Source organism: Rhinolophus sinicus, chromosome 14 (genome assembly GCF_057876585.1).
Source record: "Rhinolophus sinicus isolate RSI-liver-muscle chromosome 14, RSI-T2T, whole genome shotgun sequence".
NCBI classification, from domain to species: Eukaryota; Metazoa; Chordata; class Mammalia; order Chiroptera; family Rhinolophidae; genus Rhinolophus; species Rhinolophus sinicus.
Genome location: NC_142514.1, coordinates 57334687 through 57357343, shown reverse-complemented (window position 1 = coordinate 57357343; position 22657 = coordinate 57334687). Strand labels below are relative to the sequence as shown.

At 41.4% G+C, this 22657-nt stretch overlaps 1 protein-coding gene across 4 annotated transcripts in view; it reads right to left on the bottom strand.

Moving 5' to 3' along the window:
- Positions 1–22657, bottom strand: part of AK5 (adenylate kinase 5) — a 204352-nt gene that overhangs the window by 27125 nt on the left and 154570 nt on the right. For all 4 annotated transcript variants that reach the window (XM_019743342.3, XM_019743343.3, XM_088791211.1 and 1 more), the window contains exons 11-12: positions 2810–2973; positions 1278–1394 (exon numbers count right to left, since the gene is read on the bottom strand). In XM_019743342.3, coding sequence (XP_019598901.3) covers positions 1278–1394; positions 2810–2973 — 281 coding nt within the window. The remainder of the gene's footprint in view (positions 1–1277; positions 1395–2809; positions 2974–22657) is intronic.

Genomic DNA, 22657 nt, shown 5'->3' with positions numbered 1-22657 from the left:
GTCCTTTAACTATTTAGATACCATGTAGGAAGTTAAATAAAATAGAGGCTCAGAAGGAGGTCAGACTAATACCTAGGAAGCACATGAATACAATTGACCTTAATATTGCAGTGTTGGAGATGGATGGAGATGGGCCCCCAAATCTTAGTTCTATCAGCGGTTGCTCCTTACTAGTGAGTTGTCACTTACCAGCTATGTGACTACGGGCAAGTCATGTAACTTCTCTGGGCTTAATTAATCACCTTTAACATGAAGAAAATACCTCCTTATCTATCTAACAAAGCTTATTATATGTATGTATTAAATGAAATAATACAAATGAAAATGTTTTAAAGCTAGTTTACAGAGATAGCTATATAAATATTAATTTTTGTAGGCTCTGGAGTCTTTGTTTAATAAATGGGGCCAATTGTCTCCCTCTTGCTTGGACTTTGTAAAATTAGAGGTAATGTATATAAAGTGTATAGCACAAGACCCAGCCCAGAGTAGGTTCAATAAATGATAGCTGTGACGGTTTTTACCTACTGCTCTTTCCCTGTGAGTGACCCCTCCTAGTGAAGAGAGTGGGACTGGGGGTCATTGGGATGGTGGGAGGTTGGAGTGGTGCATATATTTGATTCTGCCTGTCCAACATCCATTCTCCTGCCTTCTTCTAAGGGTATTCCCATTTTTCCTTGGGTAATTTCCCTTGCCTTTCTCAGTCTGTTGGTTCAGGTGTGGTACCCATTCTGTCTGCTCCATTCCCATCCCTGCCGTGGTCCTCCAGGCTGTATGAGGATATTCCCAGATATGCCATCATATGCCCTCCCATCTTCCCCTTGGCCACAGTGGGTTGATTCAGTGATGGGCCATGGCCTAATAATCCAGGATAATGAAAGATCCTGGGTCCTTTGCTGGACCCATTGGAAAACAGAAACACTTTTTTGTGCGATCACTTAGATAGGGGAGTATAAGCCTGGAACAGGAAGAAAATAAAGTCAACACAAAGGAAAGAAAATCCAAGAGTTGGAAAAAGACAAATGATGAACAAATTTGAATAGATGGATCCAATCAAGTGTGAACTACTCCTGGATGGTTTAGTTACTTACGCTGATAAATCCACCATCATTGCCCCCTCCTGTTTATTTCTTTTTTTGCTAATTTTTGCTGAGTTTCTGCTATTTGTAACTGAAAGTTTTGATTCATGTAATTGGGAAAGGGATAGATTTTGAATTTATCTTCCAACCTCAATGATACCCCCACTTTTCTTCTGTGATGATCCCCATAACAAAACTCACCCAACGTCCGAACTCTTCCCCTTGCTTCACTTCCCAAGGATAGCCGTCAATCAGGAAGCCCTTGGTGTGGCCCAGGCTGGCCACCATGGCCTCCTTCAGGAGCTCCAGAATGATGCCCTGCAGCAGAAGGAGAGTGGTCAGGACCTGAGCTCTTCCACAGAGCAACACTAGAATCCTCTCAGTTCTCCTAAGGCCTCCCATTGCGGGAGGGAGAAGGTTCAGATAAGAAGAACAGACAGACAGCCAATATGCTGTATTTCATTAATTCTAAGTCTCATTCTTCCTCCCGACCCACATTTTAATGTCTATGAAATTGGCAGGTATCTTATAGCAGTGCTGGGGTATAGTTTAATTGTAAGTGTTTTGTCTTACTGGTATATTTTTACTAGTTATATTTTACTGGAGTGTCTTAAAATAATGCCATCTTAGATTAAACTAAATATAGTGGCCATATTTCATATGGTAACCCTCCATGAATTAGGCATAATGGCTGTTTAAAACTAGGCAAAACAATGTGTAAAATGTATTTTATTGTTGATTTTTTTTCCAGTAAATATTTTATAAAATTTAACATCCACTGACTTGAGAAGACTTTCAAGTGCCTGAGGCAGAAACAGCCTGGCCTATGGGAGGAACAATGAGGCCAGGGTGGGAATGAGCAAGGTGAATGACGGGAAGTAGTATTGGAGAGGTAGCTGGAGGCCAGAGCCACAGGAAGAACTCTGGATTTCATTTTAAGTGTGGCGGGAAGCCACTGGAAGGCTCTGGGGAAGGGAATAACACAATTTGACTGACACTTTGAAGAAATCCTTCTGTCTGTTGTAAAACGAGTAAACTGTAGGGGGGAAGAACAGTAGGCACACGGAAGCCAGCTAAGAGGCAAATGCAATGGTTTGTTTTCTTTCATGAGGATCATTCTGTCTTCTCGGTGGGAAAGAGACTGTATCTGGTTAAGGAGGAAGCCCAAAGCTCTGTTAGCTAATAGGGACTGTATTGTACAAGCCCTAATTACAGAGCCTGGGACTTAGTATGGCAGGGATGAATATTTTTTGATACCCAATGGCATCCAGCTTCTCAGAGATGGATGGTGACTTGAAAAGAAAAAAGATACATAAAAAGATACACATTCTTTACTTAAACTGCATAAGGAAGATACCAAATTTCAAAATAATGCTATCATACCTCTTCCCTCCCCCCCAAATAATGGAAACTTTATTTTCTATTTTCCAGAGGGTTCTAATTCTAGGTTCTGTTGTACCATGCTCATCTCTGCTTTAAATATTTTAACTGTATAGTGGAGACGAGTTTTAGTGGAAAATATGAAATAGGCTAATATTCAAGGGGCTGGGAGAGCAACAAGACAGAAGGAACCTGGGCCTGGACAACATGGACGTCCTGCTTGCCTCCGACTGTTACATAAGAAAGAAATAAAGTACAGCTACTGTTCTTTTGTGTTTCTTTGTTGCAGCAGCTTAGCCTAATAGCAACACTCCAAAATATCTCCCCAGCCAAGGAAGGAAGCTGTTGCTTACTGAGGGCACCATGTCTCCTCGTTCCATGATATCTCTGATCAATTTGCTTCTTTCAGATTCCGATGACAGCTCATTACGCAGGAGCTCACCAGTTGAGAGATGTGTAAATCCGTATTTTCCCACCAGCTTTTCACACTGTGTGCCTTTGCCAGAGCCAGGGCCACCTAGAAAAGAAGTCATGTATCAGACATGCATCCCAAGTCTGGTGCCTCATTTTTGACTATATTCACCATGGTGGGCAAGCCTCAGGACTTAGCTCACAAAGCACGGATTGAGCACTTACAATTTACTGGAAGCTGTGTTGGGAGATGTGGGTACAGTGGAGAATGGGATACAGTCCTTGCCCTCAAGGAGCTTACTGTCTGTGGAATGGGGCAGGCATGACAACCAACAAGCAGTTTCTATAGGTGGTCTAGTGGGGAGGACCTCAGGCCGCTACAAGGGGTACGGGGAGGGATGCAGGACTCCCTTTGGTAGAGATGCAAGTCAGGTGCAGGCTTCCTGGGGAGATAAATCTGCTCATGTGTAAAGCACTGACCACAGTGCCTGATACATATTGAGTGCTCACCAAATGCTAGCTGTTACTTTTTAAAATAAATTGTTTTCATTTTCAGACAATCATAAACTTACAGAAGACTTATAAGGAGAGTACAACAAACATTCTCAAACATTTGAGGATAAGTTGCCAACCTGATGCCTCATCACTACAGAACACTTTGGTGTCATTTCCTTCAAAAATGGAAGCAAGCACATCCTTGTACATAACCACATCTTCATACTCCCTTCGGATTTCAATGCAATTGTCTTCACTGTCCCCATAATATCCTTTAAAGTTAATGGATCAAGTTCTGAATCATGCAGTGCCTTTAGTTGCCATGTCCTTCAGGTTTCCTTCAGTATAGAGCAGTTCCTTTGTGTTTCCTTGACACTTTCGAAGATCATAGTTATTTTGTAACATCCCTTGATATGACTGTTTTCTGTTGTTTTCTGGTTATTATTGCCAAGTGCTTACTGTGCCAATCACTGTTCTAAGCATTTTATGTGAATTAATTTAAAATAGTCTTAAGAGGCAGGCACTGTTATTATTCCCATTTTACCGATGGGGAAGCAGAGGCACAGGGAAGTTAACTGCTTTAGGCTAGTAAGGAGCAAGGTAGGATTGGAAGCCTGGACTGTGGTTCTCAGAGGTGTTCCCTCCTCTCTTCCCTGTAGCACTGTTCAGGTCCGCATGTCCTTGGCACACGGCCATCATTCTGCATCTCCGTGGAGGAATGGGAGAGGCTTTGGAGTTGGGCTGACATGTCAGCAGGATGACTTGCCTGAAAAGCATGTCACATCCCAGCTCCATAGCATTCAATAGTTTGCCATTCCCCACAGAATAGAATCCACTTTAGAGGGGCATTTCAACCTTCCAGAATCTAGTTCCATTTAACCTCTCCAACCTTATATTTTCATTTCTCATCCTCGTCCAACACTGTCATGTCCAACCACATACTGTCCCTTCAATGACATTTTTTTCCAGGCCGCTGTGCTTCTGCTCCTTCAGGTCCTCAGCCTGGAAAACCCTTCCTTTCTCCTCTATGAAGATCTTCTTCATCCCTTAGGCCTAGATCAAATGCTTGCCCCTGTGCCATAAGTTAGACCTCTCACCACGCCTCTGTTGGAGTGAGTGGCTTATACAGCACTTGGATGCCCTTGGCCTGTCTTACCCTTGGTCCCTAGGTCTCTCACTAGCACAGAACCTTGCACACCGTCGGTGCTCCATAAATGCCTGATGAATCGAGGTTTTCCTGTTAAAGGGAATTTTGAATATTAAAACGCAATACATGATTGAGATTTCAGTATGGAATTAAGGATTTATGACTTATTCTGCAATTTCCTGGCTTGCCTCTCTTCAGAATCAAAGCTCCTATCTTGGGACAGTTGGAAACTGTCCCTCAAGAGGGACAACATTAATTGTTGTTTCTCATTCATAGAAGGGCCTCTCATCATCTCTTCTTTGCCTTGGCAGAAAGGAAAGGAAAGGCCCACGTTTTTCCATCTTCTGCTCATCCACACAGCTGCTCTAAGCCAAATGGAGAGGGTTCAGATCTCTGCCATTGTTGTCACGGATGGGCTAGATGTCATAGGAAAACAGCAATTACAAAGGCTCACCAAAATACTGCAGGCCACTTAGAAGGAGCAGGCGACTGCCAGCTAATGCTACATTTACTCCAAGCCTATGACTCCTGTCTGCTGAAATAATAGAAATGGGTGAGTGGGAGAACAAGGAAAGGCCACTCAGGGAAGAAGTGCTTCCAGATAAATGAGTAAGGGGAACAAGGGGCTGCACTCCTACAGAGGCCATGAGGACTTCTGTGACCGGATTTACCCAGAAACTCTTTTCCTAGGATGGCTGGAAGCCAGTCATGTGGGAAAGATATTTTCAGACTCCGCTTACTAGGCAAAAATGCTGTGTTCCAGTTATTTTCTCCCTTCAGCACCCTACTAATACAACTATTATAGTTTTTGTTTCTCTAAACTGTTATTTAACAAATCTCGACACAAAGGCAATTAAAAATCTTCAGCTCGAATTAACAACAGCTGTGTGTTACACAGCAGCCGCCCTAGTTAGAAATCCTTCCTGGGAGCAACAGCTGTGAATTCTTAGCATTCTTTGGCCAAATGGTGCAGGCACAGTGGAATTTTAAGTAATCTGCACAATGCTTTGATTCTTCCCATGGCTACAAACCGGAGAACAAAGTGATTTTTATCACTGTGATGAAGGCACAAAAACTGCTAGTAGAAATATGAGTTTTCATATACTGTCACTTAGATGTCTTCAAGGCCTTAACTTATGACTTTTAAATAAAAAAACAGTGGGGCCTTCATATCCCTCCAGGATAATTTGTTGCATGGAAAACAAATCTTTTGAGGTGCCACATATCACAATGAGTGGGCTGTCTTCTCTGAGGACAATATGACTGATAGCAGATGATGAGCTGTCACATTTACTGTCCTCTCATTGATTTTTAGTGTATCATTCGAGCCTTAACCCCCGGAGCAAACCTATACTCAATACAGTGTGATGTGATTCACGAGAGTTTGGAATATAACATAGCATGTTGAAGGGGTCTGTCAACACTTCTAAAAGAAAAAAAGAAAAAAAAAAACAGTGAAAAATGTTTATTCTCAACCTCCAATATAATTTAAAATGTTTTTCATTTGAGGCCAAAGGTGCTATATTGCGAGGGTGGAAATACTGTGTGAACTCCCAGAGAATTCACAATCTAATGAGAAGATGACAGGGAACCCAGCATCACAGGAACTGTGGGAGGGTCTCCTCAGCCAGGCAGGGGAAGGGTGACTGATGAGCAGGCAGTTATCTTTGCTAGCACACGGCAAACGTGGAAAAGAAGAGGATAAGGCTGAGCTTGGTATATTCAATAAAGTGACTTGGAGTACGATAGGGTCCTGCAGAGAATGGCAGGAGGGGAGGAGTATGATGTCCTGGAAACATGGATCTGGCAATAAACCCTGGCTCGGCCACTTACTAGTCATGCGGCTGTGGATGAGTCTTAATTTTTCTGAGCTTCAGTTTCCTCATCTGTAACATGGGAGGGGCGGGGGGAAACAAACACCAACTGTCTGCCTCCTTCTCGAGTTGACTCTCCTTCCTCATCTCCTATACGCGACCAGTTGCTAAGCAACTGTGAAAAGTTGAGTCTACATTTGAAAAGTCTCTGAAATCTGTCCTTTTGTCCCAAATCTCACTGAAAATTTCCCTTGTCCCATCTCTCTTCCAAGAAATTGGTGCTTGGTAAAGGCTACTTACAATGAGGGGAGGTTACTCATCCCTCTAGCTCTTCCTGAGTTACGTCTGCAGGCTGTCATCTAGCATATTGAGGTTTGAATGAAACATAATCCAGCAAGTCTAGGAACTAGCCATCACCTTGGGATGTCCAGACCACTTGCAGGTAATTAAGATATATATCAGTGTGTGTGAGCACACACACATATTTGACAATATATGTACATAATATATGTATCTGGTTTAGAAAATGCATAAAGTTTATTTTCTCTAAGGCACAGCAGAGAGGACAGCCTTCTCTGGATTCGAATTGCTCTCAGGAAAGCTCTCCAGGCCTTAATTCCCACCTCACCCCAGCCTCAGCATTCTTTAAATCTCTTCGGCACCAATCACCTTGGCCTCATTTTAGGTCCCTATCGATCTGGCTGAACCTGAGAGTTCATCATTATGTAGGTCTGTCCTCCCACTCTGATCACGTCTTCTTCTCCCTTTCTCATTTCCCTTGATCTCACTTCTTCTCAACTTGTTCTCTGTTCTCTTGGTCCTCAATGCGACCTCACTGAGTTGGCCCATCCCCTTTGGGCTCCACTTACCTCCCTAGCCAGCCGGACACCAGGCCCGTTCTACTATCTTTGAACCCTTTCTTTCGTTTCAATTCTATTGTGCCTGCTATGAGAACCACCAGCCTGCTCTCTCTGCTCACCCCATCACTTCTTTATTTGCATGTATTCTGAGTTGCTAAGAATTCCCTGAGAAAGTCAGAAAACCAAGCCAACTGGATTAGACCACCTAATTTCATAATAGCTTTTAATGCTTCTTGGTAAATGTACTCCTCTTTTGCTGGTACCAAATAGGATGTCCACGAATGGATTCTAATATATTTCCCATTGTCCTCAAATCCTCAAACGTGTTCTTCTTCTTCTCACTCTTATGCATTTTTAATCCTCTTATTCACTAAGAAGGTGAAGATTATCTTCTTTGCTCAACATTTTCTACACATTTTATGTATCTTCGTCCTTTGTCCTCTATCCCTTCTTGGAAGACTTTATACAACAATTCAACGTAAGGCTAACTTCTTTGCTTTGGCTCTTATAGTACCTCGGCATTTTCCTTCACAGCGCTTTTCACAGTATATAGTAATATGTATATACGCTAAATAATATCTACATAATATGTAATCACTGCATATTATACATATATAACTATATATTACATGTATATAATAACTATATTATATATAACTACATATGTTTATAATAACCATATATATATTTACTGTGGTCCACAAGCACAGAGTATGTGTATGCTTTTTGCTCACCAGTGACTGAAACACAGTAGACACTTTATAATAGTGGCTAAATGAATAAATAATTTAATGACACATGGCTCTCCTCCTCCTCCCTGCTCCAAAAACTTGATCCTTTCTTTCTTGTCCACATTACATTGATTCCTCTCAGTGGGCACAATCTCTTCCCTCTTCTGTGTAACAACACACTTGGTTCTCTCCAAGCCAAATGAAAATGTGTCCACATTGTCTGCGTCCTCTGGTTGTCTTTATATTCTTTCTCTTTTTTTCCAGTAGCCTACACTGCCCGCTTTAATTCCCTCCTCTTTTATTGACTCCCTATCCTCTTGCAAACTACCTGCTACCCTAATCACTCTGAAACTGATCTTTTAAAGTTCAACAGTGATTGCATAATTGTCTAATTGTCATATTATTCAATAGCCATCTAGTCTTTACTGTCTTTGACTGTTTAGTAGCAGTGAACACCACTGATAACCATCTTGAGGTTCTCTCTTCCCGTCTTCGAGGACACAGTTTGCCCACACTCTCTTCCTTCCTTTGCCAGGCTGAAGCTCAGAGAGCGTAGAAAGGGCTGCATCCCACAGAACCTGGTCTAGTGTCACAGGCAATTGGGAAATAGGGCCAACGTCTAGGAGCCTCGTGGTCCCCACAAGAGTGACAACTCTATTCCCTTTTACATAAAAGGAACACTGAACCAAAAGACCTGAGTTTCAGGTTCAAATCTCAGACCTTTATGTGGTTCGATGCCTTTAATCACATTACTTATGCTCTATGAGCTTAAAGGTCTGCAACACAAAATAGAGATGATTATAATGCCTATTGGCTGTGAGGACAAAATGAGGTCATACATGTAAATTGCTGGGAACAGTGGCTGGCACAATAAAACACTCAATAACCACCATGATCATTATCTGTAAAACAAGGCAGCTAGTGTTAGTGAAACTTCCCATTCTCCCAGCTCTAACATTCCATGCTTTTACAAAGATTAGACACAGTGTTTTTACATTATGGTATTATTTTAACATCTTTAAAGATGGATAGTCTTCACAGTTATAGCTTGTGAAGGTATCAAATATCTTTTGCAAATCAACTTATCCTCTTTTTGGAAAGTTTCCAGAGTTGTTTTAAAATCTATCAGATTTCTAAACCTTGAAGTATTTTTTTTTTTCCTCTCTAAATGAAAATGGGCTCCAAGGATGGGTTCAGGTTTTTATGACTGAATGATTCCTTTCAGAGAAAAGCTATTATGCTATCAGATCGTGAGCTGACGCTGCCCTAGGAATGATCCTCAACCACTGTGAGCCCGAGAGTCACTTTAAACCTTCTGTGTCTGGGATGAGCTGTGTCGCCATGCCGAGTTTCAGCAAGCTGTTGCCAGGAATCGACTCTCTCTGATGGGAAACAATTAGGAAAAATAGATCTTTATCCTCAGAAAGCCTCTCTATCAGTCTGACATGCATTGCTGCTTCAGGCTATTTGGTGATAGGATCAAATATACCAGTGATACGGGCAGCTGAAGGTTACATGAAAGAACTTTACCTGGGACTGGGCACTTCTTTGTTTTTCCTTTTTTAAAATTAGTTTCGGGTGTACAAAGCAATGTAATAGTTAGACATTTAAACCCCTCATAAAATGATAACCCACCCCCCAAGCTACTACCCCTCTGACATCTTATATAGCTGTTACAATACCATCGGCTATCTTCCCTATGCTGTACTCCACATCCCGTGACTATATATACCTACATATTTAGTTATATTTGACATTCAATATTATTCTACTTCAGCTTCAGGTGTATAGCGCATTGGTCAGGCATCTACACAGTCTATGACGTGATCCCCTGATAAGTCCAGAGCCCATCTGGCACCTTACCTGATCTTTACAACATTGCTGATTATTTCCCCCATACTGTATTAACTACCAATTTGTATTTCTTAATGCCTTCACCTTCTTCACCCTGCCCCCACCCTATTCCCATCTGTCACCCTGATAGATCTAGTACCTATCTGTCACCACACCTAGTGATTGCAATATTATTGAGATTATTCCTTATGCTATAACCTACATCCCCATGACCACTGTGTAACAACCAATTTGTACTTCTTAATCCCTTCCCTTTTCACCCATCCTTAACCTCCCTCCTATCTTAAAGAAGTCTCTCTTAGATTCCGTGTAATACTTGTTTGGTGGTGATGAACTCCTTCAGCTTTCTTGCCTGGGAAGCTCCTTATCTCTCCCAGTCTCCTTCGTGACTGGGCACTTCTTTTTTTTAAGATTTTATTGGGGAAGGGGAACAGGACTTTATTGGGGAACAGTGTGTACTTCCAGGACTTTTTTCCCAAGTCAAGTTGTTGTCCTTTCAGTCTTAGTTGTGGAGGGCGCAGCTCAGCTCTAGGTCAAGTTGCCGTTGCTAGTTGCAGTGGGCGCAGTCCACCATCCCTTGCAGGAGTCGAACTGGCAACCTTGTGGTTGAGATGTGCTCCAACCAACTGAGCCATCCGGGAGCTCAGTGGCAGCTCAGCTCAAGGTGCCGTGTTCAATTTTAGTTGCAGGGGGCGCTGCCCACCATCCCTTGCGGGAGTTGAGGAATTGAACTGGCAACCTTGTGGTTGAGAGCCCACTGACCCATGTGGGAATCAAACCGGCAGCCTTCGGAGTTAGGAGCATGGAGCTCTAACTGCCTGAGCCACCAGGCCGGCCCGACTGGGCACTTCTTGATGACAGGGACTGTGTCTCATTTTTATCAGTTTCTGGTGCATAGGAGGCAATCAACAGTTGTTAGATAAATGAATAAACAAACGAATGAATTAATGAATGGATGGTGGACAAGCTTCAGGGAGCTAGTCCTGTATATGGCATTGGGAGTTAGGAGACTTTGTTTCTGGAGTATTCCCGCATAGGACTAGCTGAGCGATCTTGAGAGAGTCACTGTCTCTTTGGATGCTAGCTTCCTTGTCTATGAATTGAAGAATCTGGATGAAATTAGGGGTTTCCTGTGTTATTTTGTATTACTCTTCCTAAATATTCCAGCTTCCCTTCCATAGTGTTCCTCCCTGAGGAAAGATTATTCATCCTCACCGTTTTGAACTTGAGTTCCCAAGTCACTTGCTTTGGCTAATGAAAGGTGGGCAGAGGTGAATGTGTATTATATAGGCAGAGGTTTCTTTCTTCCTTTCTTTCTTTCCTTCTTTCCTTCTTTCTTTCTTTCTTTTAAGCCAATACATGGCTTTCCATGTCTCTTTTCTCTTTGCCATGAGCCTGACAATGTTTTGGATAGTAGGGACTCCATCAACATGGCTACCAGAGTGAAGCCCAGTCAACGGCTGGACATAGAGCATTAATCCCGAACAAGAACAACAAGGGGAAGAGGAGGAAGAGGAGGGACAGGAAGAAGAAGAAACATCTTTGTTGTTCTGTACCATAGAGATTTTTAGGAGGGCTTATTTGATGCTGCAGTATAACCTAGCTTCTTCTGACTGATACTGTCCCAAACTTGACTGTGGATCAGAATCACCTGGGCTAGCAGAGACTTTCCCGAATTAGTAGATCTGTCAACCTCTGGGGTTGAGGCCTGGAAATTTACAGTTTTAGAAAGTTCCCCAGGGAAAGTGTAGAGATAGATGTCTGTAATTAACTTTGAAATGTGTAAGGAACAAAAAAAGATATACTGATGGATGGATAAAGGGATGGATAGAAGGACAGATATATGATAAAACAAGTTATAGTAAAACGTCCAGGGTAGGCTCTAGATGGTGGGTATATACGTGTTCACTGTAAAATTCTTTGCTGAATGTGTGAAATATTTTCGTAAGGAAAACGTTGATCTTTAAAAGAATCCCCCTGGTGACTCTGATGATTAACCCGATTTGCAACTTCTAGACAAGATAATCTAAGGAAGGCAATTTGCTGTGAACTCCCAGTGGGCACTGTAGGGCGTCTTTGTGGATATTTAATATTTACAATGTAATAATGCTGAGATAATGATTCTATCATGAATGACTACTTGTTACAATGGTTAATAAAAATCCTCATTGCCTTATCAACAGCAGGGCCATTCTCTCTTTTGCAGATGAGGGGAACTTTTTGTTTTCTCAGCGTCAAGCCAGAGAAAATAGGAGGGGAACTGTGGCCTGTTTTGTACCAATGGAGTGGTTCAGAGACAAACATCTTTGAGACATCATTGCAGACTGCTCTGCTAAAGGCACCATTCACAACACTTTGGGCTTGATATTTGATCTAATAAGTATCTGTTCTATGTGTCTTATTTGTAACAATTCATTTAATCCTTACAACAATTATTTGAAGTAGGTGCTATATGTAACCTGTTATGCAGATGAAAAACTTGCTCAAGGAACCACTGTGCTTTGGTAACTGCTAAGCTCTAGAGCTTTTCATATGTAAGATCATTCTGGAAATCAGAGAGACCCGCTGTTCAGAAATATACTACACATTCTCTAGTCAACCAGGAGTGGGGCTTTCATCATGGCCCCATAAGCTTGCCAGATGAAACACAGGACGTCATGTTCAATAGTGTAAGAGACATACTTATACGAACACTGTCACTGTTAATCTAAAATTCAAATTGAACGAGGTGTTCTATATTTTTATTTGTTAAATCTGGCAACCTTATCAGACCCCACCACTTGTTAGCCTGGTGACTTTAGGGACATGATTTCATCTCTGTTTTGACAACTCTAACAGTCTATGATTCTGTGATTAATTCAGCTGAAACCCACTGCAGCCACAGCAAGACATGTGAAATGTCTAACTAAGACAAGACTCTGAAATTGTATTTCATGACTCTAACTCTTACGTTGACAGAACACAAAGAAGGTTCAGGTCTTGGGTGAGAGGAAACAGCAGGAACCATGGTGGTGATTCCTAAATATTTCCACCCCACGGTGCTGGGTGAGCTCCTACAGTTCATAGCGCCCTAATCTCAGCTCCATCCTAACCCCATCTCCAAAGGGAAAGAAACAGGATTCCCAAACTACTCATGAAGAAACACCACTGAAATATCTGTCTTTTGTTTTTTCACCCAAGCGGTCTCCAGGGCCTGTTCCAGATTTAATCCACTGAATTTATAGACTGGAGTCTTCCAAAAGTTGCTTTATCTGGCTCTGCTGGTTTTGGTCTCTGAATTCTTGGACTTCATTGTTCTAGAGTGCTCTGTCTTTTCTAAATTCTTCTTAAACTTATGAAGCCACTGTATTTCCTATTTTGTAGCCCCTTCACCTATGATCTCAGGCATGCATTAAATGATCATAATAGGCAATTTATAAACATAGCCTCTCCCTTCTATTTTTAATTCTCTTATAGAAAAATTTTTCTCCAGTGTAAAAAAAAATACATATATATGTATATATATATGTATATGTATATGTGTATATATATACATATATACATATATATACATATATACATATATATACATATATACATATATATACATACATACATATATACATATATATATATATGTATGTGTATATATACTCCTTATTGAAGATTTAGATAATTCAGAAAAGCAAAAAGAAGAAAAATCTCCCATGGCCCCACTCTCTAAAGGTAACTGCCATAAACACATTTTGTTTTGTTTCTTTGCAGCTTTTTTTTTACATATGGTTTTCTGGTTTGGTTTCCATGGGGAATCTGTTTGCTCTGATATTTCTCCTCTTTGGACTTCTGTATTCTCATCTGAAAATAAGCTTATTGGATGAGATAAATTCCAAGGTCATTTCCAGCCCTACCAGTGTATGTTTTTGTCTTTGTCAGAGAACTTACAGAATATCTGTGCTTGCAGTCCCTTTTTTTTTTGACAGCAAATTTTTTTATTCCCCTTTACCTTTCCCCACCCTTTTTAAATTTTTCAATTGCAGTTGACATTCAATATTATTTTGTATTAATTTCAGGTGTGGTTAGACATTTTATAATTTAAGAAGTGATCCCCCTGACTAGTCTAGTACCCACCTGGCACTATACATGTTATTACCATATTATTGACTATATTCCCTATGCTTTACTTTACATCCCCATGACTCTTTTGTAACTTCAAATTTGTACTTCTTAACCCCTTCATCTTTTTCACTGTGTCCCCCCCAAACCCCTCCAAACTATCACCTCAACAAATCCAGTACCCATCTGACACCATACATAGTTATCACAATATTATTGACTATATTCCTTATGCTATATCCTACATCCCCATAACTACTTTATAACAACCATTTGTGTTTTTTAATCCCTTCCCCTTTTTTCACCCACACCTCCAACCCCCTTCCCATCTGGCAATCATCAAAATGTTTTCTGTATCTATGAGTTTGTATTGTTTGTTAATTTTGTTCTTTAGATTCTACATATAAGCTAAATCACATTGCATCTGTCTTCCTCTGACATATTCCACTCAGCACAACACCTTCCACGTCCATCCATGCCACTGCCGATGGCAAGATCCCATTCTCTTCCATGGCCAAGCAATAGTCCATTGTTTATATGTACCACCTACTCTTTATTCATTCTTTCATCGACAGATGCCCAGGCTGCCTCCACATCTTGGCCATTTTAAACAATGATGCAGTGAACATATGGATACACAGGTTCCCTTGAAGTAGCATTTTGGGTTTCCTTGGATAAATACCCTGAAGTGGGATAACTGGGTCCTTCATTGTCTCTTGTTTTAGCTTTTGTTTTAAAGTCTACTTTGTCTGGGATAAGTACTGCTACCCCATCTTTTTTTCTTTTCATTTTAATGAAATATCTTTTTCCTTCTCTCTACTTTCAGTCTGTGTGTGTCTTTTAAAGGGAGTCTCTTATAGGTAGCATATGTAAGGGTTTTGCTTTCTTATCCATTCAGCCCTCCTTTGTCTTTTGATTGGCTCATGTAATCCATTTACGCTGAAAGTAATTGTTGATAGATATGTAGCTATTGTCATTTTATTACTCATAATTTTGACTTTTTTTTTTTTCTGTCTTTAAGAAGTCCCTTTAACAATCCTTGTAATACTGGTTTGGTGGTGATGAACTCCTTTAGCTTTTTCTTGTTTGGGAAGTTCTTTATCTGTCCTTTGATTTTAAATGATAGCCTTGCTGGGTAGAGTAATTTTGGTTGTAGATCCTTGCTTTTCATCACATTGAATATTTTGTGTCAATCCCGGTGGCCTGCAAAGTTTCTGATGAGAAATCAGCTGACAGTCTTATGGGAACCGCCTTATAAGTTACTAGTTGCCTTTCTCTTGGTTTTATGATTTTCTCTGTTTTTAACTTAACTTTGCCATTATAATTATGTGTCTAAGTGTGGGCCTGTTTGGGTTCATCCTGTTTGGGACTCTCTGCACTTCCTGAACCTGTATGTCTATTTCCTTCGCCAGGATAGGAAAGTTTTCAGTCATTATTTCTTCAAATAGGTTCTCAAGCTCTTGCTTTCTCGCTTCTCCTTCTGGTGCCCCTATGATGGGAATGTTGTTACGCTTGATGTTGTCTCAGAGGTCTCTTAAACTATCCTTATTTTTTTTTTCTGCTTCCTTGTTCTTTTTTGCTGTTCCAAGTGGGTGTTTTCTGCTACCTTGTCTTCCAAATCACTGATTTGATCCTCTGCTTCATCTAGTCTGCTGGTGATTCCTTCTAGTGCATTCTTCATTTCAGTTATTATATTTTTCGCTTTGGACTGGCACTCTTTTATGGTTTCCATGTCATTTTTTTATGCTTATTATCTCTCTGTTGAAGTTCTCACTAAGTTCCTTGAGGATCCTTATAACCATTGCTTTGAACTCTGTCTCTACTAGGTTGATTGCCTCCACTTTTTAAAGTTCTTTTTCTGGAATTTTCTCATTCTTTCATTTGGGATGTATGTCTTTGTTTCCTCATTTTGGCTGCCTCTCTGTGTTTGTTTCTATATATTAAGTAGATCTGCTATGTCTCCCAGTCTTGGCCAGGTGGTCTTATGTAGTAGGTGTCCTGTGGGGCCCAGTGGCACAGTCTCCCTGGTCACCTGAGCAGGGTGCTCCAGGAGTGTCCCTTGTGTGGGTTGTGCATGCCTCCCTATTGAGGCTTGATTGCTATTGGCACATCAGTGGGTGGGATCGACCCTCAGGATAACTGGCTGTGGGGTTTGCTCTTATGGGCTGCTGTGTATGGGGGCTTACCGCATGGATGAAATTCACTCCAGTGGGCTCTGGTGCCTGTTGAAATTTCCCTTTGTGTGTGCCACTTTTGGGGCTAATTGGGCGGTGCCGTGCTGTGGTCTTGAAGCCAGCCTCCAAGTATGTTGGTTCTGACGCCTCTTGGGAAGGTCTCTGCTGGAGGCCCAGGTCAGCCACTGCCTGAGACTGGCAGGGGAGCTACTTAGTAGGAGCTATAAAGCAATCTGCAGTTGTTCGTTGCCTGTGCTAAACTTGGAGGGATGTGGAAGAGGCTACGCTGTGAACCAAGGACAGCAGCCATCAGTACCAGGCCTGAGATAATTCCACAAAAAATCAGAACACCTGGAGGCCTGCTGCCACCTGCCGGCTCCCTTAAGTTTCAGCTACCAATAAAGCCTTGAGCGGTATGCAAGTGGGTGAAGCAGGGTCTCAGGGAGTCACTACATTGGGAAAAGTTGTGGTCACCAGGTTAATGTAAACTCTGGTTTGGTGCCAGTGCTGAGCCTGCAGGGACTCAGCAAAAGTCTCAAACCACTGAGGTCTGTTGCTACCCACCTGGGGCCTGTAGACTGATAGTTTTCAAAGAAAGAGTGCAGTGGGGAAAGGACTGGTTGCTTGTGGAGAAAGTGCCTCCAGTGGTGCACAATTTGGGTGGGATGAGGACCCAGCTGAGTCAGCAGGGCAGAGCAAAGGAGCTCACCAGGCCAATCAGATTCAGATTTGGCCTGTGGGGGCGGGCTCAACACAGGAAAGATGGCGCCTGCTTGCCCGCTGCACAGAAGCAGGACACCTCACAGGGAAAATGCTGACTGTCCCCCAGTCTTCCCTCTGAAGCCACACACCTCAGTTTTTCCGTATGTCTCCAACGTCCCTCGAGTCACTGTCCCTCCGCTGGAGCACAAGGTGAGTGCCTGCTGCGAGTGAGCGAGTGAATCTGTGCGAGGGCCATTTAAGATGACGTCTGGGTTTCCTGCCGCCTTCCATCTCACCCAGATGAATCTCCTCTGTTTTTCACAGCCAGATGTGGTGGGGGCTCCTCTTCCTGGCACCAGTACTCTGGGCTGGGGAGCCTGGTATGGGGGGCTGGGGTCCCTCACTCCTCCGGGTGTTACCTCTGTGGCTGAACTATCCCTCCTGATTCTCAACCACCATACAGAGGTTTGGGGCCTGTTCTGAGTCTCCATCCCTCCTGCCAGTCTTGATGTGGAAAGTCTTCTTTTTCATATTTTTAGTTAGAGGACTTCTGTTCAGCTAGACTTCAGGTGGTTGTCCAGGTTGATTGTTCTATATTTACTTGTAGTTTTAATGTGTTCACAAAAGGATGCAGACACAGCGTTTATCTACTCCACCATCTTGGATCTCTCCGCTTGCTGTCTATTTTTGTATTGTAAAAGGAAGTGAGGATATTTAAGACAGGTGAGGGCATTTTTGGTGGATGTTAGTTGGATTACCTCTGGGGTTTTGCATTGGGCCACACCACAGAAACTGGAAGTCTCCTATGCTGTGATGAGAATATAAAATTGGTACAATCTTTCTGATGGGCAATTTGGTAATATAAGTCAAAGTCTTAAAAGTTTTCACATTAATGAATTTATCCTAAGGGGGAAAAAAATCACTGTTTTGGTTACACAGATATTCATTACAGTAGTTTTAATAAAAGCAAGAAATTTGGGGGAAATGCATTGCAGTAGGAATAAACTGAATAAATTATAATATAGTAATACAAAGGAATAGTATGCAGTCATTAAAATTTATTGAAAGGATATAGATACAAATAAACACATACAGTATGATTCCATACATATAAAGTTAAAAAATATCTATGGCATTCCTTGCAGGGGGCAGTGAAAAAGAGGTGATGTATAAGGGGGTTGGCTTTGTTCAATTTCTTGATATGCATGTTAGTAAGATGGGTATAACCAATTAGTGTGAAAATTCATTAAGCTAAACCCTTATGATTTGAGTGCTTTTCTGTTTTCCTATTTCAGTTTTGTTACCAAAAAACTTTAAAAAATGATATAGAATATTAAGTTTTACAATCTCAGAAAGGCATGATATTTTGTGAAGTACAAAAAGTAGGTTTCAGTTTCATGATCTCATTTTGATGAAAAAAATGTATATTTAAAAAATATCTACATAGAAAAAACTAAGAGGAATACAAATAAAAATTTTGATAGTATTCACCCTCATGCTTTGAGATTTTGGGTGATTTATTGTTGATATCTGTTTTCTAGAATGAACATGTATTATTTTTGTAAAAAGAAAAGAAATCCTTGAATTAAAAAAAAATTCTGGCCAATTTGATTTAGGACAGATTTTGAGAGAGACATGAGACAGTGGGAAAAGATAAAAATAGTATGTATTAACTCATTCCACAAGTAAATGTAGAGAATCCTGTATTTCAGTACTGAGGACATAAAGATGAGAAGATAACTACCCTGCTCTCAAGAAGCTTACGTCTATAAAATAACAGAGTAAGCTGGATGTTTTTAATCAGATAAAGATATGACTCCTAGGAAAGTTATATATGTCTTTAAATATTTGAATGGATACAATGGCGGAGGGAAAGCTGATTTGCTCTGTGTTGCTCTGCAGGTCAGTACTAAACTAAATAGCAGAAGTTTTGCAGAGCAGGTTTTAACTGAGGCTTAGGGAGACCTAGCTAAAGACAGTAGCTGTTCAATAGAAAGAGACCCTCCAGCTAAAGGGGAGACCAACGAGATGCAGTCCATGCCCTCCAATAGGGCTCAAGCCTAGGAAACTCCCATTCAAGTCCAAAGACACCACAGTGGGGTATGAGAGAGAAGGGGTGGCATTACTGGGGCTTGGGTGGGTAGCCCAAGAGGCATTGCTGGGCAACTCCAGAGGAAGCACTTCAAAAGTAGGGCTGCAGCCTCTGCCCACTTACCAGGCTACCGTCCTGGCTTTGTGAATGGACTGCAGACCTCTCGGAGGCCTAGCTTAATTCTACTTTCTACTGCTGCCATGGACATTGGTGGTAGTTCCACAGAGGAGCATCTTCTGTCTATTGTTTTGGTAAGCTCAATCCTTTCAGGGATGATTAATAACCAAAGCTTGTTTTGTAAAAGTCAAACCCACTTTCCCTGCTGCCGGGAGGAGGCCCACATTAGAATCTGCTGTAGAAACCCAATTTCTATTTTTTCTTTCATTCTAAAAACATTCTAAAAAAATTAAACCTTGTGATTTTTAAATGGACACATGACTATTTGGAATATAGACTACATCTACCAGCCTCCTTTGCAGGTAAAGGTGTCCTTGTGACCAACGGGATAAAGGCAGCAATGGTGAATACAACATCCAGGAAGTAGCCTTAAAGGGAAGAAGGATATTCTTCTCCCTCATTTCCTCTTTCCTGTTTAATAGACTTCGGACATAATGGCTGGAGCATCAGCAGCTGTTTTAGGACTTGAGGTGACTCTGGAGAAGCCACATAGAAGAGTAATGAAATAGTTCCGTAATCTGAGTGTTAGGGACCACAGCATATCATACCAGTCCTATGGCTGCTTGCACCTAGAATTTTACATGAAAGAGATGTTTCTACTTGCTTAGCAGCCATTATTATTTTTTAAAAACTTGGAGCTGAAAAAAATCCACATTGATTCATTCTCCAAATAGGGCTAGTTATTATTAGTTATTCCATTATTCATAAATAATAAGTGCCCTGTTCCTTAAAGTTTGAAATAAAGGTTGGATGATTATTCATCAGTGATGCTCAAGATTCATTTCCTAAATTTGTTGGGGAAGTAAGCTAGACTGACCTCTCTCTGAGCTCTGTGCTTCTTTTGCCGGAGTGGAGTGGGTAAAGTGGGCACAGTCTCTCATTTTATACCATCCAGTGATGTTGTGCAGTGTTGGAGGTAACCCTTTAATTCAAGCTTCTTTCTTCTTTGGAGAGGACTTGAAAACAAGTGCTCTAATCAGTTATTTTTGTTTGGTCTGAGATACTTCAAAGGCAAACCTCTCTAAGTTGTGCAATCACTTCTATTTTCCCTGAGAGCATTAAAACACACATACACGCACAGCCTGTAAAACTAGAAGGGTAAATATGAGATGTATATGGGAAAAAAAAGGGAAGTTTTTCCCTCTTGGTACTACCTTGCCTGGTCACCAGCCCTGGACTGGCCCTTGGTCAATATCATTTTTATCACATCATTCCACAGCATCCAGGGCTTCTGTGATTTGGCCCACCTCCTTCCTGTTCTTGGGCCATGAGGAGAATATTCATACTACTGAGACTGGTCCTCTACTTAAAATCTCCCTTCTCGAACTCTTCTTTCCCCAACCCTCTCTTGAACTTAGGGGATCCCATCCATTCTCTGAGGTCCCTTTGATTCTCAGCTTCTCCAGGAAGAGGCTCCTGACATTCAGCCATTGTGCTTTCTTTGTCCTCTCATCCCTGCTCACACTCACTGAATAGCTTCTTTGTCAGTTAATCCTACACTGTCTTGTATTGGTTCTAAAGTTTTCATAAGCATCAATTCTTGCTTCATCAAATAGATCATAAGCTCTTTGAGGGGTAGGGACATTAAAATTTTTTAAACAAAATTCTGCCCCATACTTATTGCAGTAATGATGCATAATACAGCCTTTGTTTGCTCTTCTATCTTTAATGATAATTTAACAACACATTAACCCCTGTCCATATTCCCTTCTTTGAAGGGTGGTAACACTCAAAATTAGTACCACCAATGCGATGATTTACTAGCCATTTGTTTGGTATTTTGCTTCCTGGCATCTATGTCAGCTACATAATAGTAGATTAGAACTTGATTCTGATATAGAACCCATGTGCTACCTACCTCAACAAAATTTATCAAATGCTACAATTGTTTTTGTTTTTTGGTGGGAAGGGGTCAGGAAAACCTTATGAAGTCTCCATATTAATCTTTCAGTACCGATCCAGAGGAAGCATCTGTTAGTTATGGCTGGTTCTTAAAAATGACCCAACCCTATGGTTTTACTTCATACCTCTGCTCTTATCATTATGACTCTGAAATAATTATTGGTAGAAGACAGATTAACAGATTTATTTCTGAGAATGGGTCTTTATGTACCATAACTGAACTTGGGGAATTGGGTTCAGTATATTTATCTGAGCTCTCATCACCTTGCATTCCAATTAAGTCATTCATTCATTCATTCATTCACTCACTCACTCTACAGACCTATATTGAATGCCTACTAAGTGCTTTGCACTGCTTAACAATCTGTCTTTCTCAAGAACAGATGTTGGAATGAGGGGCAGCCTCAGATCTTGCCTCAACAGCTCTACCCAGCCAAGCTGAGGACTTCCAGGAAAAACCAGACTCTGTTCTGCATGCTACTCTGCCTATGTCTGCTTTTCATGAATTTACTATAAGACTTACTGCAAGCAGGAAAATATTGTTAATTTGACTACATAGGTTTCTTCCACTTTAACCCGGGGTCATTGGGCTGGCGTGGATGGGAGAGAATGTTGCCGATTATCTGGTAGAAGGCGTTCCTCGAAGCATAGGAGAGACACGAGGAACATCTTTAGAGTCAGTTTCTCCGACAACATGAGAAAAAAATATCAGCTGGGTCACAGGAACCTCGCTTCTTAAAGCAAAATAACTGTACTCATTTACAAGAGGAAAGAATCTTTCATTGCCTTGACCACCTAATCATTGGTTTAAATATATTTCATTTACAGCTAAAATGAAACTCTTGGTGATGGAGCTTGGAGCAAAATGCGGGGGAAGTACTTCAGGAATGTTACATTCAGGAAGGCTAAAAACTGTCCCCTGAGTCACTGGCTTGCTATTCTCTTTCATTCCTCAAGGCTAGATATGGTCTCCTGCAGGAAAACCTGTGTTGTGCTGTTGTAAACAAATGCAGGAATGTGTCACAGGAGGAAATGGCAGCTGATAGGTGGGTTTAAGCCAAAGGCCTAAGAGATACTTTATCACTTCAACTGGCCCTGATCCCAGCCAACAACAGCTGCTCCAGGTGAAACGCCACTTAACAACAGGTCAGCCCCTTAGGGACTGTTCAATTTTAACAAATGACACCAGAAACAGACACAGGATTTTACACAACCTCTTCACCTCTGTTATGACTCCTCCATCTTATAGGTATCTTTTCCTTGTCTGCCTTTCCGCGGGATCCTCTCTTATTGGTTGTGTCCTTTCATTTAGCATATACTAGTAATAATGATGGCTAATTCTTGTTGAATATTTACCAGGAGCACTGTGACATGTGTTCTTGGTCATCAACTCTATGACCTAGGTACTGTCATTACAGGCGAGAAAACTGAGGAACAACGGATTTGCCCAAGGTCACACAGCCAGAACACTGGGGAGCTGGGATTTGAACTCGAGGAGTTCATGCTCTTAACTAGACTCTCTTGATACAAATGTGCTTGATTCTCTCATATTTAAAAAAGATTCCACTTTTGACCTTCCTTCTGCTTTAGAAACTGCCTTAAGTCTCTCCTTTCTCAGTCAAGTTTCTTGAAAGTGGTCTGTACACATCCTCACTTCCGTACCCAGTCGCCCCGAACTCACTGGCGTTACTCCTTTCTGTTCCACTGGAACTGTTCTCATCAGTCACTAATAACTCTTTGGTTGCCAAAC